The 16,955-nt window shown below is 37.3% G+C and overlaps 2 protein-coding genes and 1 pseudogene across 2 annotated transcripts in view; 2 read left to right on the plus strand and 1 right to left on the minus strand.

Annotated features, from left to right (window-relative positions):
* Positions 1-16,955, plus strand: part of NNT (nicotinamide nucleotide transhydrogenase) — a 259,323-nt gene that overhangs the window by 33,726 nt on the left and 208,642 nt on the right. The window lies entirely within an intron of this gene.
* Positions 1-16,955, minus strand: part of TMEM267 (transmembrane protein 267) — a 31,010-nt gene that overhangs the window by 8,179 nt on the left and 5,876 nt on the right. The window contains exon 2 of the mRNA XM_030881994.2: positions 10,309-10,691. Within this exon, the coding sequence (XP_030737854.1) occupies positions 10,309-10,620 (312 nt within the window). The 5' untranslated portion in view covers positions 10,621-10,691. The remainder of the gene's footprint in view (positions 1-10,308; positions 10,692-16,955) is intronic.
* LOC115866482 (kinetochore protein Spc25 pseudogene) lies at positions 12,788-15,350 on the plus strand (annotated as a pseudogene).

The raw sequence follows: 16,955 nt of genomic DNA on the forward strand, positions 1-16,955 counted from the left end.
AAAATGGGCAGAAGACCTAAATAGACATTTCTCCAAAGAAGACACACAGATGGCCAAGAAGCACATGAAAAGCTGCTCAACAGCACTAATTATTAGAGAAATGCAAATCAAAACTACAATGAGGTATCACTTCACACCAATCAGAATGGCCATCATCAGAAAATCTACAAAAAATAAATGCTGGAGAAGGTGTGGAGAAAAGGGAACCCTCTTGCACTGTTGGTGGGAATGTAAATTGATACAGTCACTATGGAGAACAGTATGGAGGTTCCTTTAAAAACTAAAAATAGAACTACCATATGACCCAGCAATCCCACTACTGGGCATATACCCTGAGAAAACCATAATTCAAAAAGAGACAGTACCACAATGTTCATTGCAGCACTATTTACAATCGCCAGGACATGGAAGCAAGCTAAGTGTCCATCAACAGATGAATGGATAAAGAAGATGTGGCGTATATATACAATGGAATATTACTCAACCATAAAAAGAAATGAAATTCAGTTATTTGTAGTGGGGTGGATGGACCTAGAGTCTGTCATACAGAGTGAGGTAAGTCAGAAAGAGAAAAACAAATACCGTATGCTAACACATATATTTTGAATCTAAAAAAAAAAGTTCTGAAGAACGCTGGGGCAGGACAGGAATAAAGATGCAGACATAGAGAATGGACTTGAGGACACGGGGACAGGGAATAGTAAGCTGGGACGAAGTGAGAGAGTGGCATTGACATATATACACTATGAAATGTAAAATAGATAGCTAGTGGGAAGCAGCTGCATAGCACAGGGAGATCAGCACAGTGCTTTGTGACCACCTAGAGGGGTGGGATAGGGAGGGTGGGAGGGAGACGCAAGAGGGGTATGTGTATACATATAGCTGATTCATTTTGTAATACAACAGAAACTAACACAACATTGTAAAGCAATTATACTCCAGTAAAGATGTTAAAAGAAAATATAAGGATCAATACATGCACTATGCTATACTTTATGTACAGTATCTCATTTAATCCTAGAAATAGCCCTATGAGTTAGGGATTATTTTATAGAGGAGGAAACTGGGACTTAGAGAGACTAAGTAACTTCCCCACAGTGTGCAGTTATCAAGTGGCAGAGTTGGAATCTGATACTGGATCTGCCTGACTCTATGACTCATATTCTTAACATTACTGCTTATCAATGAATTAGGGAATAAATACAGTATACAGCCTAAATGTTTTTTAAGAATTACAGTAGAAATACTTAAATTCTAGATGAATGCATTTATAAATTACACTTTTCCTTTTTTGTTTTTGTTTCTAATTGAAGTACAGTTGATTTACAATGTTGTGTTAGCTTCAGGTATACAGGAAAGTGCTTCAGTTATACACACATTTATTCATTTTCAGATTATTTTCCATTATAGGTTATTACAAGATAGTGAGTATAGTTCCCTGTGCTCTACAGTAGGTCTTTGTTGTCTATCTATTCAATATTTTCTATATAGTAGTGTGTATCTGTTAATCCCAAACTCCTAATTTATCCCTTCCTCCCCCACCTTTCCCCTTTGATAACCATAAGTTGGTTTTCTATGTCTGTGAGTCAATTTCTGTTTTGTAAATAAGATCATATCGTTTTCTTAAGATTTCACATATAAGTGATGTCACATATTTGCCTTTCTCTGTCTGACTTCACTTAGTATGATAATCTCTAGGTCCATCCATACTGCTGCAAATGACATATTCCATTGTGTGTGTATCTATCTATCTACCTATCTACCTATCTATCTATCTATCTATCTATCTATCTATCTATCTATCTATCTATACACACACACACACACACACACACACACACACATATACATACACTGCATCTTCTTTACCCATTCTTCTGTCGATGGACATTTAGGTTGCTTCCACGTCTTGGCTATTGTAAATACTGCTACTATGAACACTGAGGTGCATATATCTTTTCAAATTAGAGTTTTCATCTTTTCTGGATATATGCCCAGGAGTGGGATTGCAGGATCATGTGGTAGCTCTATTTTTAGCTTTTAATGGAACCTTCATACTGTTCTCCATAGTGGCTACACAATTTACATTCTTACCAACAGCGTATGAGCATTCCCTTTTCTCCACATCATCACCAACATTTGTTATTCGTAATCTTTTTCATGATATTCATTCTAACAGGTGTGAGGTGATATCTCACTGTGGTTTTGATTTGCATTTCCCTGATGGTTAGCAATGTTGAGCATCTTTTCATGTGCCTGTTGGCCATCTGCATTTCCTCTTTGGAAAAGTGTCTATTCAGTTCTTCTGCTCATTTTTTGATTGGGTTGTTTTTTTTTTTGATATTGAGCTATATGAGCTATTGGTACACTTTGGAAATTAATCCCTTGTCAGTTGCATCGTTTGCAAATATTTTCTCTTATTCCATAGGTTGTTTTTTCATTTTGTTTATAATTTCCTTTGCTGTATGAAAGTTTTTAAGTTTAATTAGGTCCAATTTGTTTATCTTTGCTTTTATTTCCACTACTCTAGGAGACAGATCCCAAAAAATACTGGTATGATTTAATGGCAAAGAGTGTTCTGCCTATGTTTCCTCTATGAGTTTTATAGTATTTGGTCTTATATTTAGGTCTTTAATCCATTTTGGGTTTATTTTTGTATATGGTGTTAGAAAATGTTCTAATTTCATTCTTTCACATGTAGCTGTCAAGTTTTCCCAGCACCACTTACTGAAAAGACTGCCTTTTCTCCATTGTGTATTCTTGCCTCCTTTGTGGTAGATTAATTGAGCATAAATGCATGGGTTTATTTCTGGGCTTGCTATCCTGTTCCATTGATCTATGTGTTTGTTTTTGTGTCAGTACCACACTGTTTTGATTACTGGAGTTTGCAGTATAGGCCGAAGTCATGGAGCCTGATGCCTCCAGCTCTGTTCTTCTTTCTCAAGACTCTTGGCTAATTGGGGTCTTTTGTGTTTCCAGACAAATTTTAAAATTATTTGTTCTAGTTATGTGAAAAATGCCATTGGTATTTTATAGGGATTGCATTGAATCTGTAGATTGCCTTGGATGGTATGATCATTTTAACAATATTGATTTTGTAATCCAAGAACATGGCATATCTTTCCATCTGTTTGTGTCATCTTCAATTTATTTCATCAGGGTCTCATAATTTTCTGAGTACAGGTCTTTTGCCTCTTTAGTTATGTTTATTCCTAGGTATTTTATTCTTTTTGATGTGATGGTAAATGGAATTGTTTCTTTTTTCTGTTTTTTATATTTCATTGTTAGTGTATAGAAATGCAACATATTTCTGTATATTAATTTTGTATCCTGCAACTTTACTGAATTGACGAGGTTTAGTTCATTGAATTCATTGACGAGGTTTAGTAGTTTTCCGGTGGCATGTTTAGGAATTTCTATGTATAGTATCATGTCATCTGCAAACACTGACAGCTTTACTTCTTTCCAATTTGGATTCCTTTTATTTCCTTTTCTTCTCTGATTGCTGTGGTTAGGATTTCCAAAACTATGTTGAATAAAAGTAGCAAGAGTGGACATCCTTGTCTTGTTCCTGATCTTAAAGGAAATGCTTTCAGCTTTTCAGCATTGACTATGATGTTAGCTGTGGGTTTGTCATATATGGCCTTTATTATGTTGAGGTATGTTCCCTCTATGCCCACTTTCTGGAGAATTTTTTAATAATATACATAGAATTTTATCAAAAGCTTATTCTGCATCTATTGAGATGATCATATGGTTATTTTTCAGTTTGTTAATGTGGTGTATCACACTGATTGATTTGTGGATACTGAAAAATCATTGCATCCCTAGGATAAATCCACTTGATCATGGTGTATGGTCCTTTTAATGTATTGTTGGAGTCAGTTTGCTAGTATTTTGTTGATGATTTTTGCATCTATGTTCATCAGTGATACTGGCCTGTAATTTTTTTGTGTGTGTGGTATCTGTGTCTGGTTTTGGTATCAGGGTGATGGTGGCCTCATAGAATAAGTTTGGAAGTATTCTTTCCTCTGCAATTTTTTGGAACAGTTTCAGAAGGATAGGTGTTAACTTTTCTCTATTTGTTTGGTAGAATTAACCTGTGAAGCCAACTAATCCTGGACTTTTGTTTGTTGGGAGTTTTTTTTTTTTTAATTTATTAATTAATTTATTTAGCCTGCGCCGGGTCATAGTCGTGGCACACAGGGTCTTCGCTGCAGCATGGGGGATCTTTAGTTGCGGCATGTGGGATCTTTTAGTTGTGGCATGCAGGCTCGGGCTTCTTAGTTGTGGCATGAGGCCTTCTTAGTTGTGGCATGTGGCCTTCTTAGTTGCAGCATGCGGACTCTTAGTTGCGGCATGCAGACTTAGTTGCAGCATGCGAACTTTTAGTTGTGGCATGCATGCGGGATCTAGTTCCCCTACTAGAGATCGAACCCGGGTCCCCTGCATTGGGAGCGTGGAGACTTACCCACTGGACCACGAGGGAAGTCCCTTGTTGGGAGTTTTAAAATTACTGATTAAATTTCAGTACTGGTGATTGGTCTGTTCATATTTTCTGTTTCTTCCTGGTTCAGTCTTGGGAGACTGTACCTATCCAAGAATTTGTCCATCTCTTAGAGGTTGTCCATTTTATTTGCATATAGTTCCTCATAGTAGTCTCTTATGATCCTTTGTATTTCTGTTGTGTCGGTTGTAACTTCTCATTTTTCATTTCTAATTTTATTGATTTGGGCCCTCTCTCTTTTTTTCTTGATGAGTCTGGCTAAAGGTTTATCAATTTTGTTTACGTTTTCAAAGAACCAGCTTTTAGTTTCATTGATCGTTTCTATTGTTTTCTTCATGTCTATTTCATTGATTTCTGCTCTGATCTTTATGATTTCTTTCCTTCTACTAACTTTGGGTTTTGTTTTTCCTTCTTTCTCTAGTTCCTTTAGGTGTAAAGTTAGGTTATTTATGAGATTTTTCTTGTTTCTGAAGGTAAGCTTATATTGCTATAAACATCCCTCTTAGAACTGCTTTTACTGCATCCCATAAGTTTTGGCTCATCATGTTTTTGTTATCATTTGTTTCTAGGTATTGTTTGATTTCCTCTATTTCTTTAGTGATTCATTTGTTGTTTAGTAGCATACTGTTTAGCCTCCACATGTTGTTTCTTGCAGTTTTTTTCCTTGTAGTTGATTTCTAGTCTCACAGTGTTTTGGTTGGAAAAGATGCTTAATATGATTTCAGTTTCCTTAAATTTACCGAGGCTTGTTTTGTGGCCTAGCATGTGATCTGTCCTGGAGAATGTTCCAACTTGAAAAGAATGTGTATTCTGCTGCTTTCGGATGGAATGCTCTCTATATATCAATTAAGTTCATTTGGTCTAACGTGTTATTTAAGGCTTGTGTTTCCTTATTGATTTCTGTCTGGACGATTTGTCCATTGATGTAAGTGGGGTGTTAAAGTCCCCTACTATTAGTTTGTTATTGTTGATTTCTCCTTTTGTAGCTGTTAATATTTGCCTTATATATTGAGGTGCTTCTAAGTTGGGTGCATATATTTATAATTGTTATATCTTCTTCTTGGATTCATCCCTTGATCATTGTGTAGTGTCCTTCTTCGTCTCTGTTAACAGTCTTTATTTTAATGTCCATTTTGTTTGATATAAGTATTGCTATTCTGGTTTTCTTTTGATTTCTATTTGCATGGAATACCCTTTTCTATACTCTTGCTTTCAGTCTGTATGTGTCTCTGGATCTGAAGTGAGTCACTTGTAGGCAGAATATATATGGGTCTTATTTTCGTATCCATTCAGCCACTCTATGTCTTTTGTTTGGAGCATTTAGTCCATTTACATTTCCGGTAATTATCTATATGTATGTTCTTATTCTCATTTTGTTAATTGTTTTGGATTTGTTTTTGTATGTGTTTTCCCCCCTTTCTTCTTTCGTTCTCTTGTGATTTGATGACTATCTTTGGTGTTATGTCTGGATTCCTTTTTCTTTTTGTGTGTATATCTATTAGAGATTTTTGGTTTGCAATTACCATGAGGTTTTTGTAAGAGTCTCTCTCTCTCTCTCTCTCTCTCTCCATATATATATATATATATATATATATATGATTGTTTTAAGTTGTTGATCTCTTAATTTCAAATGCATTTTAGATACCCTGCATTTGTACTCTCCTGCCCTCACAATTACTGCTTTTGATGTCATATTTTACATCTAATTGTTCTGTGTATCTCTTAACCGCTTATTGTGGATACAGATGATTTTTACTACTTTTGTCTTTTAACCTCCCTACTAGCTTTGTGTTTGGATGATTTCCTACCTTTACTGTAGGTTTGCCTTTACCATGAGTTTTTCCTTTCATAATTTTCTTGTTGCTAGTTGCAGACTTTCCTTTTTGGCCTAGAGAATTTCCTTTAACATTTGTTGTAAAGCTGGGTTGGTGGTGCTGAATTCTTTTAGCTTTTGCTTGTCTATAAAGCTTTTGCTTTCTCCCTGAAATCTGAACAAGAGCCTTGCTGGGTGGAGTGTTCTTGGTTGTAGGTTTTCCCCTTTCATCACTTTAAATATATCCTGCCACTCCCTTCTGGCCTGCAGAGTTTTCTGCTGAAAAATCAGCTGATAGCCTTACGGGAGTTCCCATGTATGTTATTTGTTGCTTTTCCCTTGCTACTTTTAATATTCTCTCTTTATCTTTAATTTTTGTCATTTTGATTACAGTGTGTCTTGGTGTCTTCCTCTTTGGGTTAATCCTGCATGGGACTCTGCAATTCCTGGACTTGGGTAACTATTTCTTTTCCCACATTAGGGAAGTTTTCAGCTGTTATCTCTTCAATATTTTCTCAGGCCCTTTGTCTCTCTCTTCCCCTTCCAGGACCACTACAATGTGAATATTAGTGCATTTGATGTTGTCCCAGAGGTCTCTTAAACTGTCCTTATTTCTTTTCATTTTTTTTTTCTGTTCAGCAGCAGTGATTTTCAGTATTCTGTCTTTCAGCTCACTGATCCATTCTTCTGTATCATTTAGTCTACTATTGATCCCTTCTAGTGCATTTTTCATTTCAGTTATTGTATCCTTCATTTCTGTTTGGTTTTTCTTTATATTTTCTAACTCTTTGTTAAAAACTTCTAACTTTTCACTCTGTGCATCCATTCTCCTCCTGAGTTCTTTGATCACCTTTACAATCATTACTCTGAACTTTCTCAGGTAGATAGCCTACTCCACTTCACTTAGTTCTTCTGGGTTTTTATCTTGTTCCTTCGTCTGAAACATATTCCTCTGCTGCTTCATTCTGTCATAGGTTGCTATTTGCATTTTTGTGTATGTGGTAGGTTAGTTACATTTCTCAACTTTGGAGAAGTAGCCTTTTGTAGGAGACATCCTATGCATCCCAGCAGTGCACTCCCCTCTCATCACCCAAGCTATATGGTCTAGGGGTCCCCCTAAGAGGGCTGTGTGGGTCCTTCTTTTGTGTTGGGCTATGTGGGTGGCCTGGTAGGCTTGGCTGGCTCTTAGTCCAGTTGGTTGCCAGGCCCTGTCTTGTGTGGATGCTGCTGGCTGCTGTTTAGCGGGGCCTGGTCATGAGGCAGCTGGCTGCAGAACTCTATGGTGGGGCCTGGTCATGAGGCAGCTGGCTGCAGAACTCCATGGGGCCCTGCGGCTAGTGTTGGCTTACTGCTGAGCGGAGTCAGGGTCCTGAAGACACGGGGGCTATTGCCTACACACTGGCAGGTGAAGCTGGATCCTGGGGTTAGTGCTGGACTACTGGCAGGCAGAGCTCGTTCCTGGTCTGACTGCAGGGCCCAGGGATCCCAAAGCGTGTTTCGAATCACTGGCTGGTGGGGGGCAGTTCCTGACACAGTTGGGTATAGTGTGTGGAGTGTCCCAAAGATTGTGTTGGCATGCTAGTGGGCAGGGGCAGGGCCCAGCTTGTCTCAGGGTCAGGTCTGGCTTGCTGTTGGCAGGCTTGGTCTGCAGCCTGAAGGACTGTATTTTTCTGCTACTGGCGTGTGCCCCCTGGTGGGTGAGGCTAGTCTAGAGACTAGTATAGGCTTCCTGGTGGGAAGGGCTGGTGCCTGCCCACTGGTAGCTAGAGGTGGGTCTTGGCTCTCTGGTGGGAAGGGCCATGTCTAGCGGTGTGTCTGGGTCAGAAATCTTTAGGCAGACTTTCTGCTAATGGGTGGGGCTATTCCCCACCCAGTTAGTTGTTTGGCCTGAGGCATCATTGGCGCCTACAGGCTGTTGGGTGGGGCCAGGTTTTGGCACTAATGAGCTAAGATGGCAGCCCCCAGCAGCAGTATTTACACATTTGAATATTTCCCAATATCTCTGCCACCAATGTCTATGTCTCCAGGTTGCGCCATAGCTGCCCCGTCTCTCCAGGAGACTCTCCAAGACCAGCAAGTAGGTTTGGCCCAGGCTCCTATCAAATTAACGTTTTTGCTCTGGGTCCCAGTGCACATGAGATTTTGTGTGCACCCTTTAAGCGTGAAGTCTCTTTCCCCCAGTCTTGTGAGGCTCCTGCAATTAAACCCTGCTGGCATCAAAGCCAAATGCTCTGGGGGCTTGTCTTCCTGGTGCCAGACCTCCAGGCTAGGAAGCCTGCCATGGGGTTCAGAACTTTTACTCCTGTGGGAGAACCTCTGCAGTATAACTGTTCTCCAGTTTGTGGTTCACCCACCCAGGGGGTATGGGATTTGATTGTATCACGAGTCTGCCCCTCCTGCCCATCTCGTTGTGGTTCCTTCTGTATGTCTTTAGCTGTAGAGGATCTTTTCTGGTAAGTTCCAGTCTTTTTCGTTGATGGTTGTTCTGCAGATAGTTGTGATTTTGGTGTGCTCGTGAGAGGAGGTGAGCTCAGGATCTTTCTACTCCACCATCTTGGCAGTTCTCCTAAATCACACTTTTTACCAACTATTTGCCAGGGTGTGTCACTTAACATACTCATTTAATCCTCACAACAACCCTATGAGGGAAGTAACGTTACAATCCACATTTTAGAGATGACAAAATTGAGACTTAAGGAAGAAAAGTGCTCTGCTGAGACCATATACTAGGATTTAAACTCTGGTCTTCTGATTCCAATCTTAAACAGCAATGTTATGCTGCCTCTACTTATAGCAAAAAAAAAAAAAAAAAAAAAAGTTAAAATTTGTCTTTAATCAGGAATTACTGATTCCTTACTGATTAAATTTCTAAATAAGTGAGACAACCTCTGAGAAGTACCTGGTGCGGGACTTGACACATACTGGGAAGAACAAAAGATCATTTCTTATTCATTCAACACATGTTTACTGAACACCTACTAGGTAAGCCAGACAGTGTTCTAGCCAGTGGTGAACAAAGCTAAGTCCTTGCTCTACAAGTTTGTATTTCTTTCTTGATGTGTTTATAGATTATAACTACACAAACAGTAGGTAAATCTGTTGACACTTAGAAAATATTATCTGAACTGCCATTTTAGGCTTAAATACTAATTAATAGGTCACTGTGTAAGCTATACCCCTAAAGCCTCAATGAAATTCCTCAATTTCTCCACCAGGGACTGTGTCCTGATCAGCCTACTGAAATGCACACCTTGGCCTCAAGAGGGACTTGAGGAATGAATGAATCCATTATAGTCATTCCCCAGGCCTAGGAATCATCTTAAAGCTATTCAGCTGTTATGGAGCACATAGGCACGCTTCATATTAACTGTAAAACATGAAGAATAGGGGAAAATTTTAAGTGTTGTCCTAAAGAAAGAACCTTGATACAAAAAGGACTAGGATGGCCTTGAGAATGACCCCCATTACTTTAAAGCAGTTAGCTAATCTTTCCTTCAAGACTTGGGTAACGGATAAACAACAATATCCTGTTTATAGCACAGGGAACTCTATCCAATATCCTATGATAAACCATAATGGAAAAAAATATTAGAAAAAAAGAATGTGTGTATACATGTAACTGAACCACTTTGCTGTACAGCAGAAATTAACACAACATTGTAAATTAACTATACTTCAATTAAAAAAAAAAAAAAGACTTGACTAAACACATCCTCTGTAAAGCCAGAATGGAACTCCTTCGGTACAATTAGTGAGCCCTTGCTCTGGGTGCCTCCATGGCACTTTGTGATGCCATATAATGTGGTCAGCAACATGTCTGTGCCCTCAGGGAAGTACTCGGTGCTCAAAAAAGTTGGAAGAATGGGCTTTCCTGTTTTAAAATAAGGCTAATCTTCTCTAGCTCTAAGTAGAATGATGCTGTGAAGATAAATAAAATGATGTTAAAAAAAATGAAAGACCAGAAAAATTAAACATATAGGTTTCTTACCTTTAAAGATAGGGATCCAGCTAGAAAAAAGTGGTCTATATCAATAACAGAGGCTAAAAATCCAGCTAAGACGATTTCTCCAATGTCAGTCTTCTTCTTGATTCCAATGACTATTGCCCATGACCACATGCCAATCACGCAATGTACTGAATTATCTGAGAGTGCACGAAGCCAGTCATTTCGTTGAATTATGGAAAACTGAAGAAGTCTGTCAGCTACTAGGCAGAAAATGCCCAGACCAAGGCTGGAAATAAGAGATTCAGTGCTACAAGACTGGAGTAAGGCATGGGTCTTCTCAGTCTCAGATGCCATCACAAATGGTATGTCATGCTAAAAGCCATCAGGAAACAAACAGCTTATTCTTGTTTACATTCCCAGTCATCCTAAAATAGAAAGCAGAGAAAATGAAGATTATGGGCTGCCATTATAATATATAACCAAAACAATATCGAGAATAATTTTACAAGTATAAAACCAAGTTGTAAAAACTGGTATTTCTTTTTTTCTTTAACTGTTATCAGTAATTTCATTTTATTTTTTCCAGCTTTATTGAGATATAACTGGTACATAGCACTGTGTAAGTTTATCTTACACAACATGATGATTTGATATACATATGTATTGTGAAATGATTACCACAATAAGGTTACTTAACACATTCATGACTTTACATGGTTACCTTTGTGTGAGTGTGATGAGAACACTTACGATATACTCTTAGCAACTTTCATATTAAAAGAAATGGTATTTCTTACATTTATATATAGTATGCCATGTGGCCCAAAGAGAACAGATTAGCTTTGTAGGAACAACAGTTTAGATCGTAGCATGTATCAAGGGAAATTTAAGAAAGCCCACTGACTAATCTACTACTTTGAGGTCATCAAATAGTTCTTTCTTTCAGCAATGTGTACTACACAGCAGTGGGGATCCATTGCGTCTGTGTACCCAGCAACTGCTTTCCATACTTTTTCTGATAACAGCATCCACTTCCCTTGGGAAAACTGCTCATCAAAATACCCAAACTCTGGAGCTGACCAATTAGAATTCCCTGTATCCCTTATTAATAGTAGTGATTAACAAGCAATTACTAATTAGTAATAATTTTATAGTAGTGATTAGTAGTGATTACTCTGCTTATGAAGGTGACCCCAGCTGGGCCAATCAGACTCCCTTTCAGAATTTTCCCTAGTGGAGCTGATGGGGAAAGTTCTTTTTCTTCTTACAGACCATGGACTCCACTACATGAGACAGCCTAGGAAAAAAGAATCATAAGGACATTAAGTCCTCAGGTCCAATCTCTAAGGTTCTCAGAGCTGCCCTGGTTCCTGCAGCTCACCTTTCACCTTCCATGAGCTACCTCAGGATTTTCCCAATAAGCCCCCTTTTCCTTTCTGTCACCTCTAACCAAAGAACCTTAACTGACATAAAAAGGCAATCATAATTCTGAGTGCTTGCCTGGCATAGAATATTGAAATCACTTATCTAGTTAAAGTTATCAACGTTGTGTGACACCTGAAGTTTTTGTATTGTTTTGTTTTAGTTCTGAGACTTAAAGAATAACTAAATGATTTATTGAGAATGATTCAACCTCCATTCTGTAATAAAAACTATGCATAGCTCATTGTATATATTCTAAAATTTATAGGGAAATGCAAAAGACCTAGAATAGGAAAACACCTTTAAAAAAGAACTAAGTTGAAGGACTTACACCATCTGATTTCAAGTCTATTATAAAGCTACAGTAATGAAGAATGTGGTATCGTTATGAAGATGGACAAATATGTCAATGCAACAGAATAGAGAGTGGGATCACAAATAGATCCACACATAATGGTCAATTGATTATTTGACAAACATGCGAAGGAAAGTCAATGGAGAAAAGATATTCCTTTCAACAAATGGTGCTGGAACAACTGGATAGCCATATGCAAAAATAATGAACCTCAATCCATACCTTCCTCCCTATACAAAAATTAACTCAAAATGGATCACAGACCTAAAAGTAAAACAAAACTGTAAAACTTCTGGAAGAAAACACAGGAGAATATTTTTGTCCTTGGGTTATACAAAGAGTTCTTAGTGTCAGTATCAAAAGCTCCATCTGTTTTAAAAAGTTGATATACTGAATTTCATCAAAGTTAAGAACTTCTGATCTTTGAAAGACAATGTTAAGAGAATGAAAAGACAAGACACAGACTGGGAGAAAATATTTGCATATCTCATATTTGATAAAGGATTTGTACACAGAGCAAAGAATTCTCAAAACATGATAACAGAAAAACAGACTGATACAAAGTTGGGTGAAAGATCTGAAAAGGTATTTTACAACAATGATATACAGGTGGTCAAGAAGCACATAAAATATGTTCAACATCATTCATGATTAGGGAAGTGGAAACTAAAACCACAATGAGATTCCAAACATAACTATTAGAACTGCTAAAATTTAAGACTGACCATTCCAAATGTTGACAAGATGTGGAGCAACCAGAACTCTCATACACTGCTGGTGGAAATGTAAAATGATACAACTTTCCAGTTTCTGAAAAAGTTGAACATACTCCTACCATATGACTCAGTCATTCTATTCCTAGGTATTTACCTACGAGAAATGAGAGCAAACACCTGCACAAAGACTTGCACATCACAGATGTGCACATCAATGCTCATAGCAGCTTTCTTTACATTAGCTCCAAGCTGGAAACAACCCAACTGGATAAACAAAATGTGGAAAAAAAGAAATAAAAAGAAACCAAAACGTGAATCATACAAAAACATGAATGAACCTTAAAATAACACTAAACCAGACCAAAAAAAAAAAAGATTACATAGTCAAAACCCATAGAACTGTATAACACAAAGAATGAACCCTAATGTAAACTGTGGACTTTAGTCAATAATAATGTATCAATATTGGTTCATTAATTGTAACAAATGTGCCACACTCATGCAAAAAGTTAATAGGGAGAGATGTGTGCAGAGGTAGAAGGAATATATGGGAACACTCTCTACTCTGCTCCGTTTTCCCGTAAACCTAAAACTACTATAAAAAAAAAGTCTATTTTTAAAAAGTAAATAATTGAAGCAAGTATGTGAAAATGTTATAATTGTTAAATTTAGGTAATGGATATACTTTAGTTCATTATACTCCTTTTATGTTTGAAATTTTCATTTAGAAATATTGTTTTAAAAGAGTACATAGTATGATTCCATTTATATACAATTCTAGAAAATACAAACTAATCTAAGTGACAGAAAGCAGATCAGTGGTTGCCTGGAGACCAGAAGGGCAGGAAGGATTCAAAAGGAGCATAAGGGCTTCCCTGGTGGCGCAGTGGTTGAGAGTCCACCTGCCGATGCAGGGGACATGGGTTTGTGCCCCGGTCCGGGAAGATCCCACATGCCGCGGAGCGGCTGGGCCTGTGAGCCATGGCCGCTGAGCCTGCGCGTCCGGAGCCTGCACTCCGTAACTGGAGAGGTCGCGGCGGTGAGAGGCCCACATACCGCAAAAAAAAAAAAAAAGGAGCATGAGGAAACTGGAGGGACAGATACGTTCATCATCTTGATTGTGGTAACAGTTTCACGGTTCATAGTCTCATACCCACATCAAAACATATCAAATCGCACATTTTAAATATGTACAGTTTATTACATGTCAATTACACTCCAATAAAGATGTTAAAAAGTTAGAGAAAACATTTTATTGTCAGTAACAGTAGCAGCCTTTCATGTAAAAGGAGCATCTGAAAACAAGAAAGAGATTATGGGGATAAAAAACCTGATGGCCCAAATAAAAGTCAATAGAAGCAATGCATAGTAAAATGAATGCTTCAAAAAACACAATTAGTGAGTAAAAATACTTTCAAAGAATTTTCCCAAAGCTTGAGGGAGAAAAAAAGGACAAAGAGGTGGGCATTGAAAGAAAAAACAAATTCAAAAAATAAAGAGAGTTTTGAAATAGGAGAGTTGGCGCGGCTGCGGGATCCGATTCTGGAGACCCGCTGTTGGCTGGTATCACATTGTCTTACAAAGTGGTAGAGGACGAACTGGCACTGTTCGATAAAAGCATAAATGAATTTTGGAATAAATTCAAAAGCACTGTTAGTGACACCTCCTGTCAGATGGTGGGCCTAAGAGATACCTACAAGGATTCCATTAAAGCATTTGCAGAAAAGCTGGCTGTGAAATTAAAGGAAGAAGAACGAATGGTTGAGATGTTTCTGGAATATCAAAATCAGATCTGCAGGCAGAATAAGCTCACTCAAGAAAAGAAAGAGAATTTGTTGAAGTTGATTGCTGAAGTAAAAGACAAAAAGCAGGAACTGGACGCACTGACTGCAGATATCCAGGACCTTAAGGAAGAATATGCTAGGAAGAGGGAAACTATTTCCACTGCTAACAAAGCTAATGAAGAGAGGTTGAAAAGGCTACAGAAATCTGCAGACCTGTATACAGGTCGACTTGGACTAGAAATTCGAAAAATTTATGGTGATAAGTTGCAGTTTATATTCACTAATATTGACCCTAAGCATCCTGAGAGCCTATTTATGTTTTCCCTGAGCCTAAATGAAGCAAGGGACTATGAGGTGTCAGATGGCGCTCCTCATTTTGAGTGCCTAGCAGAATTTCAAGAAAATGTAAGGAAGACCAACAATTTTTCGGCTTTTCTTGCCAATGTTCGGAAAGCTTTTACTGCTATTGTTTATAATTAATGTATAAATAAAAACCGTTAAAAAAATTAAAATATAGAGAAAATCCTTAAGAGTTTCCACGTCCAAAAAAAACATCATCATCAACAACAATGGTTATCTGCAAAAGAAAGAGAATGTGATTAACATCAACACCAAATATTGTGGGACAACAATTACAGAGCTCTGGGAGAACAGGACTATGACAATAGGGTTCTAAACAACTAAATTATGGCCCCTACGTGACAACTGCAAATTTTAAGATTTTTACCTTAGAAATTATAACACTTTTATATATGATTTCTGGGGAAAAAATAAGGAGCAGCACTTCTAAATTTCTAGGGGAAGAAGAGAGGAATACAGAAAACTTGCTCAATATAGCAAAACAGAAAAAAAAAATGAAGAAGAAAATTTTACTCCCACCCCCACCCACCAAAAAAATAAAAAAGGAAACAAACACATCAAACACAAATACTATAATATATGTGAATGTATTAAATTTCTCTATAAGGAGACAGATTGGAATAGAAGTAAACATCTCCCAAGTTACTGTTCATAAGAAAACATCTCAAACAAAAAGTCTTAGCAATATAGAAAATAAAGAGATGAGAAAATACATACCTAGAAAACACAAACAAAATTAAGCAGCTGTGGTAATACTACCATCAAACACAATTTATGGCAAAAGACTTAGTGGGACTAAAAGGGATAAAATATTCAAGTCATAGTAAAGTTAGATAAGAAGATGCTTACATGTCAAATCGTGCTTACATGAATGAGGTCAAGTAGCAAAAAAAAAAGATATAGTCTGAATAATTTAATTACAAATTTTATTTCATATACAGGTCTAAAACTGTGTATATTACATAGAATACACATTATTTCCAAATGTCTGTGGCTCATTTATAAAATTTAATTACACATTTACTCATCCACAAGAAAAACTTCAACAAAATCTAAAAAGTGGAAATGTTCAGGCCAAATTCTCTGACCACAATGCAATATATAATTCATCACTTTTAAACTGCTTAAAAGAAAAATAGTGACCTAATTAGCTCGAAGAAACTAAGCTTAAATGGTGGTGCAAATAATTCTGTTAGAGCCAAAAGACTTGCTTACTTTTCAAGTGTTTATGCTCTGTAAACATTTCAGGAAAGAAAACAAAAGCTCAGAGAGCAGACTTTGTCTATCTGTTCACCACTATCTTTTAGCACACAGTGGATGCTCAACAAGTGTTTATTGAATGAATTAAATAAAAATCATCATACACTGTATCTGTTATCCACCAGGTATTCCCTATTAAATGATTAAATGGCATTTAGTAAAATGTAGCATGTGTTCCTGGAAATCTCCATTTTTAGCAAGTGCGAATACCAGGTAATCCTTATGTTCACTAAACATTAAGAACTGCTAGGTTATAAGAAACCAAAATGAATGAAAACCAAGAAACATTACCTTTAAAGTCAAAACAGTACAGCTATTATAATATTGTTCTGGCAGTTTTAATCAATGTAATGAGGCAAGGAAGGGATAGAGGGAGGGAGAGAGAAATGTATCATTACCATATCAGGAAGAAAACAATTACATTAGTTTGTAAGTGAAATGACTGCCTATCCAAGAGAATAAATTGAAAATTGTTAGAATTTAAGTTGCAAAAGGTGACTAATTCAAGATAAATTATTAATATACCAGCAATAATCATAAGGGGAAAATACAGGAAAATGAACGTTCACAACAGCAATAAAAATTCAAATATCAAGGAATAAACTAAACAGGTAATGCATGTGAAGAAAATGTCAAAACTGTACTTTATCAATCAGCTATTTAGAGCTCTGTGCTATTTAGAGCTTGTGCTATGTTAACGCATCTAAGTTGGAAGGACATTTCCGAGAATCCCCTTCCTTTTATAGTTCTTTGTAGTGCTGGCTACAGGAGACACTGTACATGGGACTTGGA

The sequence above is a fragment of the Globicephala melas genome, chromosome 3, assembly GCF_963455315.2.
Source record: "Globicephala melas chromosome 3, mGloMel1.2, whole genome shotgun sequence".
Lineage (NCBI taxonomy): Eukaryota > Metazoa > Chordata > Mammalia > Artiodactyla > Delphinidae > Globicephala > Globicephala melas.